Here is a 21,413-nt window from a genome sequence, read left to right on the forward strand (position 1 = left end):
CCGAACGTTGATCCTTTTGTGGGCTTTTCGACCAGTTTGGCATGTGATGTGCGCTTGCAACAACTATCTCCCGAAAACCTCACAAAACAAAACGAAAACGAAAAGCCCCCCCTCCCAAATCCTTCCCTTTAAAAAAATAAAAAAAAAACAAAAATAAAAACAAACAAAAAACGGCCGACGCCGTGCACACGCTCACTATCTCTTCACCAGTTTGGAGGTGCCTGAGCCCGAGAGCTTATCTGTGATGTGGATCAACCACACAGTGGGGCAGATTTCCCTTTTTTTATTTTCCCCCACTCCGGACTGCTCGACTGCTGCTGCTGCTGTGGTAGATGATTTTCATTCGGAACGTCATTTTGCATTGTGCAAAATGTGCAGTCGCTGTTTTGGAGCCCTCCGAGATTACATTGTTCTTCGGGGCCGGTCGAGTTTTATGCGCACAAATGAGCAAATGGAGCGATTTTTCTACCCATTTGTGCGAGGAAGCTGAAGCCGTTTTTTTTTTTGTTTTGTTTGGTTGCTAGTGGTTTATCTGGATGTGGTGAATGGTATCCCTGGTTTCCGGTGGGGGGGAAAAGATAGGATAGGCACTTGCAGGCAGTTAAATATGCTCAATAACAGTAAAGCGGGAGATTTGCGGTGTTTGACTCAGTGTCCGTTGCGTGGGGTTATACACCTCATATTATATGTCTTAACCTGAGGATTTAGAGAAAATAATTCCACGAATAGTGGTTACTAAGTACCAATACTTAACTACCATTTCTAAGCTGAGTAAACCTGATGCCATACAGATTGCATACATTTAGGCGCCTTAAACGTGTTTTCGCGTACGGAATACTCAACTACAAGTAAAATAAAGTCAAGGAATTCTCAAATAGCAGCTCGAAACCTCTTCAGAAGACTTATCTTAGATATCACCTAGACTTCTGCTAGATTAAGGCCTATTTAGGCTTGATACCTCTATGCAGGGGGTATCTAGAGGGGCGGTCCGGTGGTAGATGCGACAGCGGCGCCGGTCATGAGTGTGGACAGACTATCCAACTATACGGTATCATTAAGTCTAGTAAGCCGGAAATGGCAGGCATGACCTAAGAGGTCGTTAGGCCAAGAAAGCAGAAGAAGACCTCTATGCATGCAGTGCAAATAGAGAAAGTTATTATTTTCTTAACCCTATGTATTTTATGAAAGTTTTTTTCTTTCAATCTAACTATTTTTTCCCATATGTACAAGAATTCCATTACTTTGAAATGATTCTTGGCTTCTTCTTGGATATGTGATATTACTTCAAATACAGAGGAGAACACTCTTCAATCTCTTTCTATGTAATGGCTTGTCCTTTGTGTTATAGGATCAAATGTCCTCTGTCCGGAGCGGTTCGGTGGCCGAGGCGATGGCGACACCGGTCTTCAAACGGCAGGACCGAGGTTCAAATCCCATTTAGACCGCCTCGCCTGGACGCAGAAATGGAGTAAAGGGTATAGTCAAGTCACAGAAAGCCTTCTCAGAGAAGATCTTCTCTCTGTTACTGACGGTGGAAAGCACGAGAAAGTTATCAAGCTGTGGAAATCTTATCATCAAGCTCATAAGATGGCCACAGGGAAAAGTCCTAGTTTAGTCCTTTTCTTTTCTTTAGTTATATTAAGCCTTTAATGAATTTTTTTTAAATTTTTGGAAGTTTTCCTGCTCATCAAATGGGGTAGAGGTCTTGTCTAGGTTTAAAGCAATTTATTTCAAAAAAGTTTTCATTGAGTATTGATTGATCGATATCCTTAAACATTTTAGAAAAGTATTCAATTCTGAGGATATTTTTCATCGATAAAATCGATAACAGACATGGTTGAAGAAGTCGTCTTTAATACTCCCACCACAACAAGTACAACCATATGGCCGTACCTTTGAAGCAGGCGAAAGTCAATTGACTGTGTCCGTCCTGGGAAGCGCACCGGGCTGCATCAAATTTGTAAATAACACAAATAAATAATTGGGTCACTGAATCGGTCTCTTGCGGATTGGCTAATCCTTTCCTAATACTTTAAGATCGGTTAATACCAGCCCACGCCCAATACGGTCCCCCCTCCCATCCACTTGACATCCACTTCCAAAATAATCTACCCGCTACCATCAGCATCATCATCATCATTGCCTTCATCATCTTCAATTCACATCTTGTGCTTATCGGAACAAAAAAGAAAACCCGCCACAGTTGGCCCACAAACACACACACACACACAGTCGTGTGTTTCCCAACATTTTCCCGAAGGGTAGACCCGAAGTCATGGACCGCGTGGTTTCAAGTACTCTTGAGGCCTTCTTGCACGCTTCTCCGCTTCCTTCTCGCAGTGCCAGTGTGTGAGTCCCGGCAATTCACGCTGACTCATGCTGCCCGACCAAACCAACCGAGGAAAGCGAGGAAAAAAAGGACCATTAACGAGTGTTTTTGACTTCTGCTCTCTAATAAAATGATTCGATTTTTACGACCTCCCCCCCCATTCAAGAAGACCCCGTTCGGAGGGCTCGGTTTCGATACACATACACATTCCCTTTTTACTTCTGCTAGCCTGCTCTCTTCACCTTCTCGAGGGGGGGTTTATGCTTTTTCAAGGATGACCAACTTTGGAGCACGAAAGATAAGAAAGGCAAAACTGACAACACACACACACACACACACGCACGCACGGCTCGCAGATGTGGAAAAAAGGTTTTCCCTGTACGGAATACGTTCGGGTGATGATATCGTTGTCTTCGAGAGTCGCTATAAAAACACCCCAAGCCGACTCAACCCCGGGCGTTCCGACCAAAAACCTAGCAGATGCTGATAAAGAAAAGAGGTGTCCAATTCCAACTGGCGATGGACATGTTTGTAACCGGGGTGTGGGAGGGTGAGTGGGGTAACATTTTTCGAACAAAGTGGAGCGCGCAGGATGCTTGCGGGTCGTCCATTCTATTGAAACTTCTGCCCAAACGGCTGAAGGAAAACGGCAAAGTCATTCTTAGAACAAATCTTGAACTTACCCCTCGGCCGGAACCGGCACCCGTAAGAGAGGGGGGGGGGGGGGGGGTCAACGGGATTGGGGCGATATGTCCTTCTGGCAATGGGTAACGGCTACTTCAATTTTCCTGGTCGACGCTCTTTTTTCCCCTTTTTGGAAGAAGCTCAGAAAGTTCACCGGAAGCAAATTGTTCTGCTTGGAACGATTTCGGTTCGTATCGCTGTTTGCTGCTTGTTTCGCTGCCGTGTGCGCTCCGTCTCGGACGCAAAACTTTTAAGGCTCCTGTATGTGTCCATGTATTTCAAAGTTGATCGTTTCCAAAGATCCTTCTAGCAGCCGTGGAGTTTGGGTGGGGATTTTCTAGCCGATGGCAGCTTCTTCGGTAAGATCTTGCTGTCGTTGGCAGTTTTCTTTTTCCAAGGCTCTCTTTTTCCCTAAAAGGACGATATGTGACTAATAGCAGGATACAAATTATTGCAAAATGGGCGAAACAATTAGTGTTGTCGTGTGGACGAATGGCGTCGTGCACGACGGAAAACGATTTTGACGTGACTTTTCTCGTGTTCTCTGGCGTAATGGCCAGGCGGCGGCGTTTACTATGCTCTTTCCTAGAGTTTTATATGAATTTAAGGGAACTTCTTCGCCGACACAAAAAAGCTCACCAAGCACAGCTTCAAGCTTGGCTGTGTGTGGGGAAAGTTAAAAAAAAGAGAGTTCTCAATCAACAGCACATTTTACGTAACGTTTTCACATTCTACGATAATAAAGAATCGTTCGTCTAGACCTCCATCACTCGCAACTCGGCCATCGTTCTCGCGCCCGTGTGTGTGTGTTGCGATGAGAACATAACACGTGCATAAATGTTGTTCGCCATTACATTCCGTTCCCGGAGAGCTCGTCCCTGCCCGCCTAAGCAAGCATCATCATTGTTTGGTGGAGACGCACAACATTTAGAACCATAAGTGCTTTTATAGTGGTGAAGTTCGGAAGCAGGGGGCCTTCTGAGGGGGAGTTTGAGCGGATTTCTACGTTTTTTTTCCTGCTGCGTACTCTCCCCCTTCGTAGCGTACAGTTTGCCTATCCTGGTTTTGCTGGTGACTCGTGTCCTGAAGGATGGATCCCAGCGAAAGGAAGAACAGACGAAGAAGAAGAAGCTCTGCTCTAGCTCTAGCTGCCAGCGAGTGTGGAAAAAGTTTTATCAAATGGTTGGGTTTTAGTTAGATGGATATGGATATAATTCTGCCGTACCGTGCGGGCATGGTCGGAGATGGAGCAGAATTTATTGGACTTGGGCCACGCCTTTTCTTTGTTCATTTCGTAGATTCTTTTTGATAGATTACGTAGCGAGGTGGTGTGGCGTAGCGCCTGCTTGGCGCTGATCGGAGTTCCGTTTCTTTGCTCGATGTAGCTGTACAAGCGAACACATTTTCTCGACATGTTATTCTCGGATTTTAGTAGCATGTTTCCAGGGTTTTTTCCCCCTGTTCTATGTGTGTGTAAGTCTCCCAAGCGAGGGAGTAAATGAGCGTTCTCCTACGAGAGATTTATGAAAAAGACAAGACAATCAGACACGCATATTTCTGTTAACGTTCCTAGAATTAAAATACAAATTTCTCGCTTGTTTCTTGCAGGTTCGTTAACACACATCCTACCCATCCCGGGGGTGGTGCTCGCGAGCCCAACCGACGCAGAACACACCGCCCAACAGCCACCCAGCACAGGAAGCAATATGGAAGATCTGTACCACCGAATTCTAGATGACAACGAATTTAGCTCCCATGCAAAAGTCCGCTTCAATCGGCACAGCGAGTCACGCGACCGGCAACCGGCAGGACCCTACGTGCGACGTGAGAGTGAGCCACCACGATGGCAGGACTCAACGCCGACGCAGACGCGAATAAACAATAATCGTAAGATTAATCTGGAGCCTTATAGAGCTCCCGCTAGCTTAGATAATGTAATGAGTGGCTTCGATGAGCTCACCGTTCAGGACCGTGGGCATCCATATCGCTCGGCGGACAGTTCGGTGGCGTTCGATGATGTGCAGGAGCAGAAGGCAATGTTTGAGCGTGAAGGACTTGCGAGCGTTTTGCGTGACGCAGAGCTGCACGAGGAGCGTCATCGGGTGAATAGCTACGCGGAGAATCACTTTCCAGCCTACCGACGGCATCGCCGATCGTTGCTAAGACGTCGATCGATCCGGCTGAAGGAATCCGACAAGGAGGGCGACCCAAAGTCAACATCCACCGGTGGAGATGGTTCGAGCACGAACCCCAACTCCGAAACGGTTCCCGCGAAACCACAGCCAAACCACGCCGCGGATGCTAATTCGCATGTACATTCGAGCCTGCCCCAAAACACCGGATCCACTGCGGCCAACTCACCCAGCAACGTTGAGACGTTGGACCGATACCCCATCCATAGTAACAGTAGCCATAGCTTTAGAGAGGTGGCCGATACGCCACCTACGGGGAGCGAACGATCCATCGCCCAAGATGCGACGAAGAAAGTCGAACACCTTTCAACCGTAACCGGTACGACTGAGCGAGCAATTGCGCCGCCACCATCTTCGCCACCCGCTTCGCCACCCGGTGGCCACCAGCGGCATCCGGCCGCCATCGCTATCGACAGTTTCAATTTGCTAGACGACAGCGTGTACATCACGCCTGCCCACGGTCATCGCAATGACAGTGGCGCATCGCAACGGTTGCCTTCGCTCGGGACGGATCTGACGCTTGACGCGAACGGGAACATTTTCGGCCGCGAAAACTTCGACGAGCAAATTATCTTTCTCAATGGACCGGATCTGCTGGAGACAAGTGCTGAACAGCAGCAGCAGCAGCAGCAGCAGCAGCAAGACTTTGCCGGAGATGATGCCGAACGGAGACAGCTGGCAGGGAAGGTGGCTCGTGAAGTTGCACGGGAGGTAGCTGCTGGAGGGCTGGAGCTGGTGGACGGGTTCGTGGCAGATGAACCTCAAGCACTGCCACTGAGGCCGATTATTCGCGGCCCTTCCGATGATCATGTGGTGGAGGACAATGTGGTGGTGGTGTACGCCGACCAGCACGAGACGGTCCGGCTGAACTGTGAGGTTGATGCCGATGTCACCTCGAGCGTTTGGCTCAAGGACGGTCAGATAGTGCACGTGATGGACAAAAAGTCACGCACCGCCGACATCCGGTTCGTGCGGGAACCGCTCGGTGCGCTGACGATCTCGAATGTGATGCTCGAGGACGACGGTGTGTGGCAGTGTGAGGCGGAGAATGCGCGCGGATTCTTCTTCAACGGCCGGCCGATAAAGTTGATTGTGCTCGGTAAGTTTATGGCGAGGTTAATTGATGAGGAGTTCCTTTCGGTTGGGTACAGTTTTCAATACAAGCTTGAGGCTTTAGCGGGCTCTAACCAATTAAATAATGTTGAACTTGGAAAAATCGTACGGCGCACCAAGGAACGTCACGGAACATTAGTTCTGATTGAAAAATTTTACTCAGTATTCAGAATTCTGTCCATAGTTCGCATCTCAACCAACGAACATATAAGCATGTGAAGATGGATTTATGAATTTCAGTTCATCAAATTCAGTTCGTCCAAGTTAAACTCTTACATACCTACCTACGAACCTAATGCTCTATAGCATGTCAGTTTGCTTTAACTTCAATAATTCATCTTCAAGGAATAACTATCACTTTCAACGATTTCCAATTGCTGACGCATTATTAACATTTCCCTTTAGTACAGTGACAAAAGTATTCAATTTCCTTGAAGAAGAAAGAAAAAATGTTTCCATTCCTATTCGCTACAAAAACCGTCAGAGCACGGTCGCCCGGTCGATCGTAGCAAGAAAAGGCTGGAAAAACTGTTTGCCCTGACGCAACTATCCATTTGATGTAGCAGATATTGGTCCCAAACTCGAGGAGCAAATACCGTACAAACAATCTATCTTTGCTATCAATCAGAGACAGGCAAACTTTGCCTGTCACAATCCCTTCCCCGGCGCGTGACACAGTGTCCCACCCGATGTTCGAAAAGTCGCCGAGTGGGAAACATAAATTTAGCATTCCTCGTTCGGTGCGTCCCATCCATCGACTCGCCCAGTTCTCCACTCTTTCCCACTGGGGACACTTCAATCACAGACGCTGACGTACTTACTACCCTGTGCTGCTACTATCATTGTTGCAGATCCACCCAAGGAGCCGTACCTTCTGATCGATTCCCGGCGGCTCGATGCAGGCAACATGTTCATCCCGGTGAAGGAAAACTCCGAGCTGGCGCTTGCCTGCGTCAGCGAGGGTGGCAACCCCAAACCGACGCTCACCTGGGAGGTGCTGCTCAGCCCCGGCATCGACCGGCATGCACAGAAAATATCCAGCGAAGTGCTGGAGCTGCAGGAGATCAAGAAGGATAAGGTAAGCGTCCTGGACATGGGTGGGTGGGGCGTCTCGTTGCCTCTGAACCGTAGGCTTAAAACGAGACGCCGTTCGTCGTGGTCGTCGAGAATTAAGTCGTATCGTGCATGATGGATGAAATGGAAATTAGCCGCATTCGCTACCTGCTCGCATCGAGGAAAATATTTTCAATCTCACTTGTTCGACAACGGTGTCTCCGCCTTAGAAGAAACAAACGACCAGCAAGGCGTGTATAGTGCTGTATGGGTGTGTGTCATTCATTCTGTTTTTGTGTATTTGTGTGTGTTTCATGCGCTCCGGCTTCGCAGGATAAGGAACCGTACAAGATCAATGCCGGTGCGATATCGGAGGTGAAGCTGCCGGCCGTCTTCCGGGTGCATCACAACGCTCGCATCCTCTGCATCATGGAGCATCCGACGCTGAAAGTGCGCCAAAACGCATCGATTCTGCTCGATGTGCAGTGTGAGTGGAATTTTTCATTAGCCATCCGTTTGATGCCGGCCCGACGCTGGAAGCTGCAACATGCAATTTTAACTTTTCTTTTCTCCCTCGCTCTCTCCCTCTCTCCTGCAGACACTCCGTCGTTTGCCATCACGCGAACACCCGGCTTCGGGTATCCGCTTCGGGAGGGCATCGAAGTTTCGCTCAAGTGTGATGTCGACTCGAACCCGCCCAGCACGCCGCTGTGGCAGAAGGACGACGGGGATCCGCCGGTACCGCAGACGGGCGATGGATTCCTTAACTTCAGCTCGATCCGGCGCGAACATTCGGGCTGGTACAAGTGTACCTCGAGGCATCTCAATTTTCAGTACTCGAGCATCGGATATTATCTCAGCGTGCGATGTGAGTAGCGGGAAGCAGTGGTAGCTGATCCATTTTCTATCGTCTCTCCACATTTGGGACACATTTTCATGGGTTCCGTATTTTCAATTTGCATGCACAATTGTCTGATCTGTTGCGAGTTTCGATCAGGAAAGACTGGTGTGCTGAAAATAATACCCATTTTCTGTAGTTTTATTCGCTTTCTGAGTAGCTCTATAATTTCCCACTCCAAAGACTTTATAGCACAGTTCGGTATCATTCGAAGAAAACACTCTTTCAACGCAGCCTTTCAACTTTAAAGAGCGCAATTTCTTCCCCTTTAACGTCATTAAAACTTCAAATAGCTCTGGAGACTCTATATCTGCTCCTTGCGAAGTCCATTGCACCTTCCATCAAACAACTCAATTAAAAATCAATCTTCAAACTAATTCTTATTTCCCACGACGCTAAAACTAATAGCCTTTCCAACTCTAATGGAGCCTCTCCGTTCGATTTTCCATCCGGGTGCAAATCGAACGGCCATGGACAAATCGATCTGTGTGTGTGTGTGTGTAATGGAGTGTGAATGCATTTGCAAACACAACAAATCATTCTCTCGCCAATAAATTAAACCGCTTGCTATTAAGCAGCAATTTGTCGTCCAGATTCTCCACACACTTAGCACCGGTTCGTCGCACAAGAAGCTTCCTTACTTGAGGTAACGGTTGACTCATGTAGACGATACCATCTGAGTAGTATTTTACGGGAGATTTAATATTTTGCTATAAATACTATTTCAAAATTATACTTGGTGCTATAAACTCTCCTTTGCATAAGCAAAAGGACTTGTCTGACAAATGGAGACATGCTGTCGTTAGTGTCTCTATAATATTACTTATGACTTATCAATTACTTATAGTACATGCCATAAACAAATAACCATAAAAATTGCTATAATTTCTTAAAATTTCGAATATTCTACACTTCCACCTCCTAGATGAACCTGTCGACGTCACATCGGAACCGGTCGAGCAGGATCTTCCCATGTCACCGTCTTCCTCATCGTCATCGTCGTCTTCCTCCTCCTCCTCCTCCTCCTCGTCGTCCTCCGTGTCATTGGCGTCGGCCAGTGGCACTCTACCGGGCAGTTCTGGATCCAACGGAGGCGCTTCTTCCGGCGTCCCGGGAACGGACCAGTCCGCTTCCAACTCCTTCAAAGGAGGTCAAATGGAAGTTGAGCTCGGTGGCTCAGTTACGCTGCAGTGTCCCCAAGGTTTGTACTCACCCAATCAAGCGTCCACAGTGTCGTCCCCTTAAATGACTTTCATACTAACCTTAATTCATTCTCCCTTCCTCCAGGTTCACTTGGTTGCTGGTCGCACTTAGATCCACTCACAGCTCGACTGAAAGGACTGGGAGCCGGCATCTACACACCTACCGGACAGTTTTCGCTCAAGGATGTCGTCTACCAGGACGCGGGCACGTACAAATGCGTCGGCCAGAATGCCAACAATCGCAAAAAGCTTGAAGTGCTGCAGACCGTTTCGATCGCGGTTAAAGGTAGGGTTTTTCGGGATAATAGGCGTACGCTGTACAGTTTGTAATGGGACCGATTATTTAACCACGAGTCAGAAGCAATTTCAAACCGGCGTGTACAGATTTCTGGCTAATGTTTTATGCACGACAGTTCCTAGCATTCTTGTCTGGCTGGTTGGCTGACTCGGAACCAGCATTCCATCAATCGCGAGCAATTTGCTGCAATATTAATACAATTTGTCCTATCTGCTTGATTAATACGGGCGTTTATAGGCAATTGATTGGGAAGTTTCCTACTAATCAATGAGCCTGCCTATGCCAATATGTCTACAGTACACACACACAGCAAACGTCGCTAGCTTCTTGACTTGGCAGTGGCAGCGTCTTCGTTCAAAAATTAATGCTTCAATTATTCAGCTCCAAATTACTTCAATCCATCCATCCGGCTGCCATAAACGGCGGATCGGCATCGAACGCTTGGACGGGTCGTAATTTGATGGATCGTAAAAAAAAAAAACACACAAAGCGTCTCAAGCTTTTGCGCCGGGAGCCGAACACGCAGGGCACGTGCCTCCGGCAAAATGTCAAATGCTGAATGGTTGGATGATAATTTATGAAAAACGACAATAATTTGCAATCAATGGAACATATTTCTGACGGGCGTTATTGCTTCTTCAAACTCATTTCATGGTGAGTTCTGGTGAATAATTGACTTTGATTTAAGAATTCTTCCTTCTACGAACGCCAAGCGGAAGTTCTACGATGTTCTATGGCAAAAAAAGTTCCTCATGCGCTTCAATTTGAATTCAAACTATTGATTCCTTTGTGGAGTATATTTCACACAATCGATAATTGAAATCTTTTAAACTTTAGCGAACAGCAGGGGCGAATGAAAATTTATAGCAAATTGCGTTGCCATAAAAGCCCAATAAAACAATCCACCCGCAACTCGTAGTCATAGTCTTAGCGAGCCATTTAAACTTTTGCCTTCATCCCATTAAGATACGACTGTTTGCGAACATACTTCCACGGCGTGGTGGAACTGCTCCAAAAATAAAGCAAACTCCGCCCCAAAACAAAACAGTCGCCCAAATGTGTCGCGGTAAACTGTCCCGTTTCAATCGCTTTCAATCTCACGCCATTACGATAATTGAAACTCTGCTTTACAACTTCCAGCATAACGAACGGCTGCTCCGGTTAGCCGTTAACGGCTGCACACCACTGCCAAGCTGCTGAATTTCGCGCTCGAGAGCGCTTTGTCGGCGACGACCGAGATCTTGCTATCCAAAACCGCGTTGTTTACGTTGTGGCAATTCCTTTTCCGCTGCAACCGATGGCGTTCGGGATGCGCTGCGCGTCCAGCATTCCTTCGCACCCGGATATCCGATGCGCTGGTGTAGGTGCGCGGTAGTTGCGGGTGCAAAACGGGTTCCATCGCCTGGTGCTGACATCCGAGTGAATGTTTCACCAGCCGTCACCTTTTCGGGGTGACGCACACATGCACACCAACCACACGGGGCAAATGCTGCGGGCAAATGTTCAACAGGATGTGCGGCTCGCTGCACATCACATGCGGCGTAGTGCAAAGTGTCCGTGATTTTCCGTCCGTCGGTTCCGATGGAGTGCGTTTACAAACACGGAGCGCGCGAGAACGAGAACCACGGTTCGCATTTATTTACTGCCCAGTGCGCGAGAAACGCGCGCAACCTTACGGGCAACAACACGCTTCGTGGTAAATTAGTTTTGTGGTTACAAATCACAAACTGCATTCAACTATGTCAACCGTTTGCTTTTCGGAGCGTACATACGTGCGCGTTGGTTGGGCCGCGTGTGCGATTAGCGGGATAAAGGGATAAAGAGACACGTGGCGGTATCGTTGTTTCCTTCATTTTATATGTTAAAATACTTTGTTACTATTACTTTTTTACTTTTTAATTTCGTTGAATTGTTTTCATTTTTTCTTTCCAAATGTTTTATTCCTTTGACAGTATTTTTTTATTTTCCTTTGATTTGTATTTTTGTAATTACAGGGGTTTTCAGTTGATAAGGCAATAGCATCCATATTTATGGAAGGTTTCTTAGATGAAATGGCAAACACAACATGAAAGATGAAATGAAACACAAGATGAAATGTCATCAGATGATATTGTCATAGTAGCCGTTGATATTGTACACATTCTTTCAGTGCTCGGGTAAGTGCGTGCAATATCAACGGCTACTATGATAATGTCAGCTGAGGATATCACAATAAAAGGTATTTGGTTTCCCTGTCACTTGAAGCTGTTTCCATATCAACTAGCTTTGTTTGCCATTCCATTTAAGAACCCTGCCATAAAAATGGATGATATTGCCTTATCAACTGAAAACCCCTGTAAAGATGAAAGCTATTGTCTTATCAACTGATTAATCCTGTATCTATCTCTTTAAACATTTATGAAGTTGTACAAAAAGACTTTATTTTTTATTCATAAACGACCGGCTTGCCTTATTGCCATATGTACTTATTCAATTTATAATGATTTATCTACATTCTTTTGCTCGTATTTTGAACACTTTTATTTCCTGTTTTATGCTCTTCTGTTTTATAAAATTGTTTATTTTTTTTTTTTTTTTTTTTTTTTATTCATAAAGAACGGCCTGGCCGTATTGCTATAAAATTGTTTATAACATCTATAAATGCAGGATTTGTCAGTTATCTTCAGTTATCTTTATCAGATTGTCTTTACTTTCAAACTACGTCTAATTTTTTTATGTTTAAGTATTAACACGTGCTTCAGTTTTTTTTTATATTTATTTTATTCTACTTACCCAGTTTAACATTATATTTAAGCCTGTGTTAAGACAGCCACAATATTCACAAATGAACCATCACATACCTATACAGCTCAAACACAAGGAACGAACCTGTCACGGTTTGTGTGTTTGTCGGGGCAAAAATGTTAACACAGAAATAGAGACGGGCACAGCAAAACAATATGGATTCGAAACCAAATAAATGCCAAATCTATTATACCTTTCAACGCATTAACGTACGTAGCATTGACAAATAAAATAAAGATTAAAATAAATATCTCACACACGCACACGCCGCCTCAATATGTGGCTTTTGTTTTAGAGCTAGCTTCGCGGAATAGTGCGTAGTGTCCCTTTGTTGCACAAATTCAATTTCCATTCCGGCACAGTAAAATCAACAGTGGACGAGCAAATTGAATCAACACATCATGAAAACGGCTGGGAAAAATAAAATGAAATAGCTAATAAAAAAACCCACATCAACAACGGAAAGATTGTCGGACATAAATCAACGGCACGGTCACAGGGAGCGCAAATATACACGCACCAACGGCCAAATGTTGTTTGACACTCGAAACCGGCCCGAAACTATTGTTTGACCGTATTGTGGTACCGCTAAAAGCAGACAATTTCATTTCACTGAGCTAATGGCCGTGTGTGTGTGGGGGGAGTTTTTCACCATTTTTCCCGATGGTTTTCGTGCTCTATTTTTTTCTTCTCTCCCACCCTAATGGTTGAACCCAACATCGGTCAACGCAGTTTTAGATGTCGAAGCAAAGGAGGTGAATCCGCCAACACGATTCATGTGCTTCAGTGTGTGGGTGAGCGTTCATTCAATTCTGCTCTGGGAAAGTAAACAGACTATTTGAGCAAATTTGACAAATCGAATCGTTGTTGCGAAGTATTTGCTTTAACGCAGCTTTTTTTTTGGATGAGGGAAGTATTCTTGAGTGGACCTGTCGTCACTCGTCTATCAATTGACACATGATCTATTTACAATCAATTCTCACTCTCCAAGGTGAGACGGCGACATTTTTTTTGTGACTTCAATAACAAAATGTTTCTAGAAGCTTTATGAGTTTGAATTAATCTTTCAAACCCGCTAAACAACTCGCCGAGATCCACAATCGTGTCACATAAGAATTGCATGCCCTTTCGAGCTCGCCACACCGAGTGCCTTCCGGTGACTTTTAGCCCGTGTACAATACTACTCAATACAATCATTAAATTTGCAGCACAGCACATATGCAGCAGCACGGAAAAACCTTTCGTTCGGTGCCGGTTGTTTTGCGTGAGTCTGTCTTTCAAAAAAAAAGGACCTCGTTTTTGTACCGTTCAACATTCCAGCAAATACCGCGGTTTACCACCGTGTCAAACCGAACGTGAATTGAATATTTATGAGTCGTTGTTGAATAAATGAATTTGACAGCTTTGGTTGACCGACGAGTGGTTTTTTTTTTTGTTTGCGCCCTATACGCTCCGACGTACATGTAAAATCGATCCGCACTCCAAACTCATCGCACATTGCAGTGGAGGATATTTTACAAAACCAACCATTAACCTCACTAATGATTCGAGTTTGTGGTTTTTGGTGCGAGAGGTAGCTTTTTTTCATCAATATTTATCATAAAAAAGATAGGTTAGATAAATCGCAATGCTATAATAAATCGCCCCGTTTCGGTATCTAGCATCTTGCTCTGCGTTTAGTAGCGTGACCCCTAAATGTATGCAATTCGCAAAACACAGCACTTAGTCGTCCGTCCGGTCAAACCCCTTAACGAAGTTGACGGTTGACATTTTCATTTGTGTCGAATGATTCATGGAAGGTCCCTGTGCTGTGCATTTAAATATCTCGCTGGCCGGACCTGATCTCTCTCTGTTTTCTGCAAGATAACGAAGGTTAGTTTTGAGTGCTTTGAATACTGTTTCCTTCAAGCATTTTTGAAGGGTGTTTGACCACTTTTTAATATGTCCCGGGAGAGTCGTCGCGCCCGGAGGTGGAGGTCATTATTTTTCGCTGGGTGTATTAGAATGGCACCGTGCTGTGTTTTGAAGATAGCTGGGTTGCGTTGGGACGAGCAGCTTGGGATATTTTAATTTAACGACAATTTTCTGATAAGCATTTTACTGCGCTAGACTTTAAATTTATTTATGTTGCCTTTTCTTATTGCAGGAGCTCCCAGTGTGAATGCCAGAAATACGACCCCCGTGGCCTATCCCGGATCACCGCTCCACCTGTCGGTGGAATTCTGTGCCAACCCTCCGGCGTACGCAGCTCGATGGCTTCACGGCGATCGGGTCTACACGCCCGGAAATCAGTATGGAACTGATGTTCTTGCCTATGGTTTCATAGTGAGTAGACACCCCTTAAGCTCTAAATATTTATTTTAATCATCCCAAATGGAAGGAGCAGTCCAGCAGCACACGATCCTGTGCTTCTGTTTTTTTTGGATTAAACAATCTTAAAACTTTCCAAATCACAAACTGACGAACGAACGTGACCGCATCAGCAATGAACCTCAACGAACTGTCCGAATGCAACTCTCTGACAAAGACTTCCCCCTTTCCTCGCCAGGACCTGCCAACGCCGTTCTGCAAGGAGGCACGTCTGACCTACGTGCACATGCACGAGAAGGTACCGCGGACGTTCTACTTCATCGTGTCCTCGCCGGGCGGTGTCGCCGAAGCCGTGTTCAAAGTCAACTACACGCTGAAACACAAGCAAATGGGATCCTCCTCGGGTGCATCCGCTTCCGGGGCCGGTTCCGGGTCGTTCGGTAGCCCGTTCTCGCTGTCCTCGTCCTCCTCGTCGTCCGGTTCGGGGACCACCGTTAATGGGGGCAGCTCGGGGTACAAGATCAACACCAACACCATCAACACCGTGCCCGGCAATGGGCTGGACGACGACGAGGAGCTGATGGAACCGGAAGAGATTCACTTTCCGATCTTTGGAACGGGGCGAGCGGCACACGGTCGGCAAGCGCTTCCGGTTGCACTGCTCGCCGTCGTGAGCAGCCTATTGTGCGTTGGGATGGCGAGCGTGCTCATCACCGGTCCTTATTATTGTCTATAGTAAGCCCATTAGAATGGGAAAACGTTTTGGGAAACGCGTTCTTAGAAAACCTGTAATTTCTTTCCTCAGTTTCTGAAGTTAAAATTTCGGTTTTGTTCACTCTTGAGGCTCTTCTTCATTTAACTGGGACAAGCACTGTGAAGACTGTTTGTCAATCTCTCTCACGGAACTGATTGAAATTCGGAGGTGTTCTAGAACTCTTCATCTAAACCTGATCGCTCTCACTGTCGACTGTAAAGTTTCAATGCTCCTCGAATAGGTTCTCGTCTGTCAGATCGCTTGCTCCAATTTTCACAGTTTCCAAACTCTCGCTTCGATCCAAAACCTTTCATCGATCTCTCAAGCGCCTTGTCTTCACAAGTGTAAATTACACGCACACACACATCAAAACAAATGCAACAAACGGAAACGATCGAGCTATAATAATCCAAACATCCGAACCAAAAGCACGTTGTTGTTGTATGGCAGGGTAGCGGAAAAAAGGACAGGTAACGGAACAATATTTGCAACACACACAACACTAACGTACACGAAACCTGACGAGCTGGAAATGGACCTAAAGGAGCAATTTTTTGAGCAAAATATATATTTACCCGAAGGGAAACGGAAAACAGTTGGGGAAACTTTTACGAGAGAACAACAAAAAAAAATCGCGAAAAAGATGATAAGAGAGTGGCACAAGCAGATGCAAACTAAATTGAGCAAGATATCATGGTGCTGATATTACAAGGATTCTTGTCTTGTTTGTCTAATTTTTTTGAATAAGTTGATTGAGGATTTTTTTTTCGTTTTTGCTGGATATATGTTGCTATTTCAACATACCAATATCCACCCGAAAAGGAAAGGAAAACAACTTAATTGCCCCCCCATTGTACATACTAGCCAAACAAGTACGCAAAGAACACTCGCAGCTAAATCCATGTGCAAGTGCGTGTTTTTATTCCAAAGGTTCTTTATTTCTTCTTACGAAGTAGAAGTGGTCTGTTCTGTTCACGTGTCGTCGTTGTTGTGTAAAAAAACAAACACTCTAGTTTCGCATGTAAGATCAAAACATCAAAACAACCAACAAAAGCCATTTAGGGAATTAGGTACTAGGGTAAAAGAAAATACTATACCATAATAACAATGATGATTGATGGAAGAAGCGAACGAGAGGACATAAAACGAGAGCAAATGAGGGAGAAAGACCTGTTTTGTTAACATAGTGATACACCCTTCACCATAACCCTTGACACCCTTGAACGCGAACGAAGCATTTGCATGTTTCCCCACGGTGAGGGACAAGGAAAAAATGGAGACAACATGCTAGAACAAATGTACACGAATGGTGCAATGGACTCTCTTTTACTAACAAAGCTTCGACCACACAACCACACCGTTGTCAACGCTCGAACTCACTCTCACCGTACCGCCAACATACCGGCCAATTTTAAATGCTTACTACAAACTGTAAACTATTCCTTCTCGAATGATCGACACGGTATCTTTCCTATCCTAACGTAATGTGCTCTGCCCCGGGCACCACCTAACTACTGCTAGTCGTATGAGGTAAGTCACTAGTACACTGTGTACAATGTACCCGCCAGGCGTTAATGTCATGTCACTGTTGGTTTTTTTTAACCTACTATCGTTTCCATGCCGTAGTGTAAAGGTCTCTGTCCAATTTCAACCATCTAGCGGTAAGCCATTGTGTCGTTGAGAGTTTTTTTTCCGTTCTATCGTATATTAAACGCTTTCTTACACTGCTAAGTACACACCATCATCTTCTCATCCTACCTATCCTATCTATCGAAATCTTAAAAAAAAGTGAGGGAAAAACGGAAGCCAAACACTCCACTTTTCCAACTTTGAAAACCCTCCCCCTCCTTAGAGTCCAGTGTCCATGAACAAGTTAACACACGTGAGCTCCGGGTGGTGGGGAGTGAAACAATTGTTAAAATATTTCACACCGAAAACCCTGCAGTCAAAAAAAAAAGCGAAAGAAAATTTGTAAATATTTGAAAACCAAAAAAAAACGGGGAAAACGCAAGCGACACGCAGTTTAGGAGGTAGAAGAGAAAAAAAAAGATAAAAGAAGAGAAGAAAACAAGAAAGCCAAACTAAATACTAAAAACCGAACCGAAACGAACTGGTGGGAACCGAAGTAGATAACAGAAGTGTGGGGAAAGCAAACGTTTGCCAACAGCCGGTAGCTTGTTTCTTGAAACACTGTCCTCAAAGGGCAGTGTCCTTAAGAACTTTAAGTTCTATCACGAACCGTATCAATGCGTTGTTGCTTCGTTGGAATGGTTGATTGCACTTGCATAAGTTCCAAAGCCAACTTACAACAGTTTGTTTTCAAATAAGATACATAAAAGAAATTAAAATCAATGCAAAACAGAGAACAGAAAGAGAGGAAGAAAGAAATAACTAAACAAAACAGTTAAAAAGAGAAGCAGAAGAATAGGGAAACAAACATAAAACAATTAAATGCCGGTTTCAGCAAAGCGGTATTGCTAAGTGAACTCAACTAATTAGTTAAAGAAGAATTAAAGTAAACCTTACATCAGCCAAATTCGTTTCCCAACTTAAAGAAGAAATAGTTATTTTACAATTTAAACTAAATAAAAACAGAAATATGTTCCGTATGATGAGTTCGGCAAGCAACAGAAAGCAACGGGGCAGCCAAAGCGAAGCGATAAAAAAACAGCAACAAAAGAATAAAATAGAATAAACTTAATAAAACACGAACAACATAATTGTCATTTTGTACAAAAAAACATGAAAAATAAAATGAAAACTATTATTGAAAATTTGTGTTTTCAATTCTTTTTGAAAAAAGTGAATACATCTTAAAACTTTAATAAAAACATTCAAAATAAGTTAACCGAATAAATTTAAATCTCAAACACGTTTCAGAGATAATAAACGTTCGAGTTGAAATAACGATACTTCATTTACCTGAACACTCGCCCATTTTCCTGGGTGGGTGGGAAGGCCTGGGATCTCATCCGTCTCACCATCTGGCATCAAGGTTTAACCCAGCGCCTGGCCGGTTTCGGTTGGCGTACAATAATTTTCTAGCACAACCCCCCGAGGCCACTCCCAACAATCCTCCCATTCGCCCAACTCATCATCATCATCCGCTGCGATGATGAGGAATCCGAAGGCCGAGAGCGAGAGTTGTCAGGTAGACAGACAGACCGAGCGACCAGAGCAAACCAACAGATAAAAAGTATAATTTTATGTGGTTTTATTGCCGGAAACGAATAAACGACGGCATAAAACACATAATTTACACATTCCCTTTGCCGGGCTCCCGGCCGTCCTTCCCGGTCCCGGTGTACTGCGCTAGGGGCCTCGATCTAGGACACGAACGAATGGACGGGATTTCTACGAGATTTGGGAAAAAAAAACCGGAAGCACACCTTTCTTACGCTCGTCTTACATAGTTTCTCGTGAATCATAGAGGCATGTGCCATGGCATGGTGGGGTACCCTCCGGGGTCCACTGTTCTCCAAGATCCTCGACAGCTCGACAGCCAGAACGTGTGCCATTTGTTTCGAAAGGATTTGGAAGAAGCATCCCGGCGATTACGGTGAGTGGTTTGGAATTGGACGCAATTTTTCCGACGACATCTTGTCAACCCGTGCCAACTGGGAGCCCGGCGGGTCTCGTACTCTGGAATGAATGGGTATCGATGGCGTAATCCCATTTACCGGCAAACGGAAGATTACATCAAGATTTGTGAATCGGGCCGGCTGCAGACGAAGCGTTTCGTTTTCACAGAACTCTAAAGGTGCTTCATCAAAGTGGGTCCGTTGTCTAGTCCAACCAACCACACACACACACGCTCACAGTCTCGCATAATTATACTGCATTAGTTGTGGAATCGAACAGCCCAGTCCAACCGAACCGAAGTTCTGCTCGCTAGCATACCGACCGATAGTTGTATTATCGCTCGGATTGCAGTATTTGTGTTCCAGCTCCACCTGTACACTTCGCCACGTGGAAATAGTTTCCTCGAGATGGAATTGCGTCGCGTTTTCCCGCTCGCTCTCCAACCCGACACGTACCGACGAATGCAAACATCCCCGCTTCAGCGCCAACATTCACAAATAGCTTTGCGCCATTTTCTTTGATCATAAGACACGAAATCCCGGGACACGGACACCTTTAATTATGCAAATGCAAAGACCGACGGTTGCATTAATTATCCTGCCCCGGTCCAGGTCCCGGGGTCGGCATATTGTTTGTCCAAGTCGCTGGAATGTCCGCTCGCCTTTTTGCCGATGTCACTCGAGCAATGTGCCGGGCGTGTGCTTGTGTGTGTGTGTTTGACTGTCGCCCAGGACAGGGAAATTGTACAAACTCGGCGTCTCGGGTCTGTTGTCTGCTCGGCACAGCATTCCTTACCGGTGCTGAACGCCATGACCAATCAATCGCAACTGGGAACACGCGCACACGCGGGTAATGAAAGGTAAACAGATGCTGTGCATTGTGCGTAATGGATTTATTGTGTAATTACGTGATAACTATTGAAAATGATCAATTATGAAAACACTTATTGCGGCTCACCCGATTGTTTTCACCCATCAGAGCAGAGGCGCATCTGTGGTTGGAAAGCATTGGTAAAAGGGGTTTAAAAGAGGTAGAGATAGCAAATTGAATAATTATTATAGTGAAGCTGAGGCTGAATTTTACTAATCCTAATTGAATGTAAACACTTTCCGTGCTTAATATGCAAAAAAACTGGTGCATAATATCGCGTTTAGTTGATTTATGTCAATGGACAGATATTTATCGTTGTTTGCATGCGCCTAAAGGTATGCAATTGCAATTGTTAGCGACCGTCAGTCAAATTCTTCACACTATCCTGAGACCTTATTTTAAATGATCATGCTATGTATAAAGATGGACTTTTGTCCTAGTATGCATGCGCCTGAAGGTATGCAAGAATAGATTTGGTTAGCTGTCATTCTAAGCCTAGCGCTTGAATCTTCCGGCTATCCTAAGATCTTATTTTATCTCGTGGACTCGTGAAGTTGAACCATCCTTCAGTATATTGAACCAGATGGATTTCTTGGCTAAATAATAAATTTACACAAAAACTGCAGCAAATACTGATATAATCTGACAGCATCATTCGTGCCAATACTATCTGCTGTGAGTAAGATCAATATTCAGCAAAATTTTGACAGCTGGCCAAGCGTTGGGATTTCTATGCCAGCAACTGTAGACACTTTTCACAACTACTGGCGTGGAAATTCCTTTTTACAAATACTAGTTCTTAATTGAGGCCTCGGGCTGTTATGAAATACTAAATTACTTCATCCCACTATCGAGCAAAAAGTGACAGCTCTGACAGCATACAGCCAAAAGGCAGAGGAGTAAGTATAAAGGTCCTGGTCCTCAAATGTTATCTCTGTGATTTCTTTTGTTTCCAAAGTCAACTTTCAGATATCTTGATCTGCCAATACTGACTGCCTTGAATTGATCAGACTTGTAACTGGAAGGTCGAGGGATGAAAGAGGATTCGCAATGGCGATAAAAAAATGGACGATCTCTCAACTCGTCTGAAGCAATCTGTTTTCTTTCTGGATTGCTCAGCTACAAGAATTAATAAAAATGACAAATTTAAATTCAGTTTCGCATGAGAATTTAATATCCTGTATTGTTGTACACAAATCTCTCTTTTTTAATTTTATACCAAAACCCCAACTTTTGCATTTGTACGCGTGCCGAATGTCAAACCGAAACGCTCCACCATTTGCGTAATATAATACACCACATTGTGTGTTTGTGGGTCGTAAAAGCGAAAAACTTTCACCCACC

General features: G+C 44.8%; 1 protein-coding gene across 2 annotated transcripts in view; it reads left to right on the plus strand.

The window, feature by feature from the left end:
• Positions 1–18,391, plus strand: part of LOC118507141 — a 55,661-nt gene extending 37,270 nt beyond the window's left edge. For both annotated transcript variants that reach the window (XM_036045176.1, XM_036045175.1), the window contains exons 3-10: positions 4,622–6,304; positions 7,170–7,396; positions 7,705–7,858; positions 7,970–8,239; positions 9,195–9,470; positions 9,557–9,757; positions 14,700–14,878; positions 15,102–18,391. In XM_036045176.1, coding sequence (XP_035901069.1) covers positions 4,622–6,304; positions 7,170–7,396; positions 7,705–7,858; positions 7,970–8,239; positions 9,195–9,470; positions 9,557–9,757; positions 14,700–14,878; positions 15,102–15,599 — 3,488 coding nt within the window. In that variant the 3' untranslated portion in view covers positions 15,600–18,391. The remainder of the gene's footprint in view (positions 1–4,621; positions 6,305–7,169; positions 7,397–7,704; positions 7,859–7,969; positions 8,240–9,194; positions 9,471–9,556; positions 9,758–14,699; positions 14,879–15,101) is intronic.
• The last annotated feature ends 3,022 nt before the right edge of the window (positions 18,392–21,413 follow it).

This window comes from Anopheles stephensi, chromosome 2, assembly GCF_013141755.1.
Source record: "Anopheles stephensi strain Indian chromosome 2, UCI_ANSTEP_V1.0, whole genome shotgun sequence".
NCBI classification, from domain to species: Eukaryota; Metazoa; Arthropoda; class Insecta; order Diptera; family Culicidae; genus Anopheles; species Anopheles stephensi.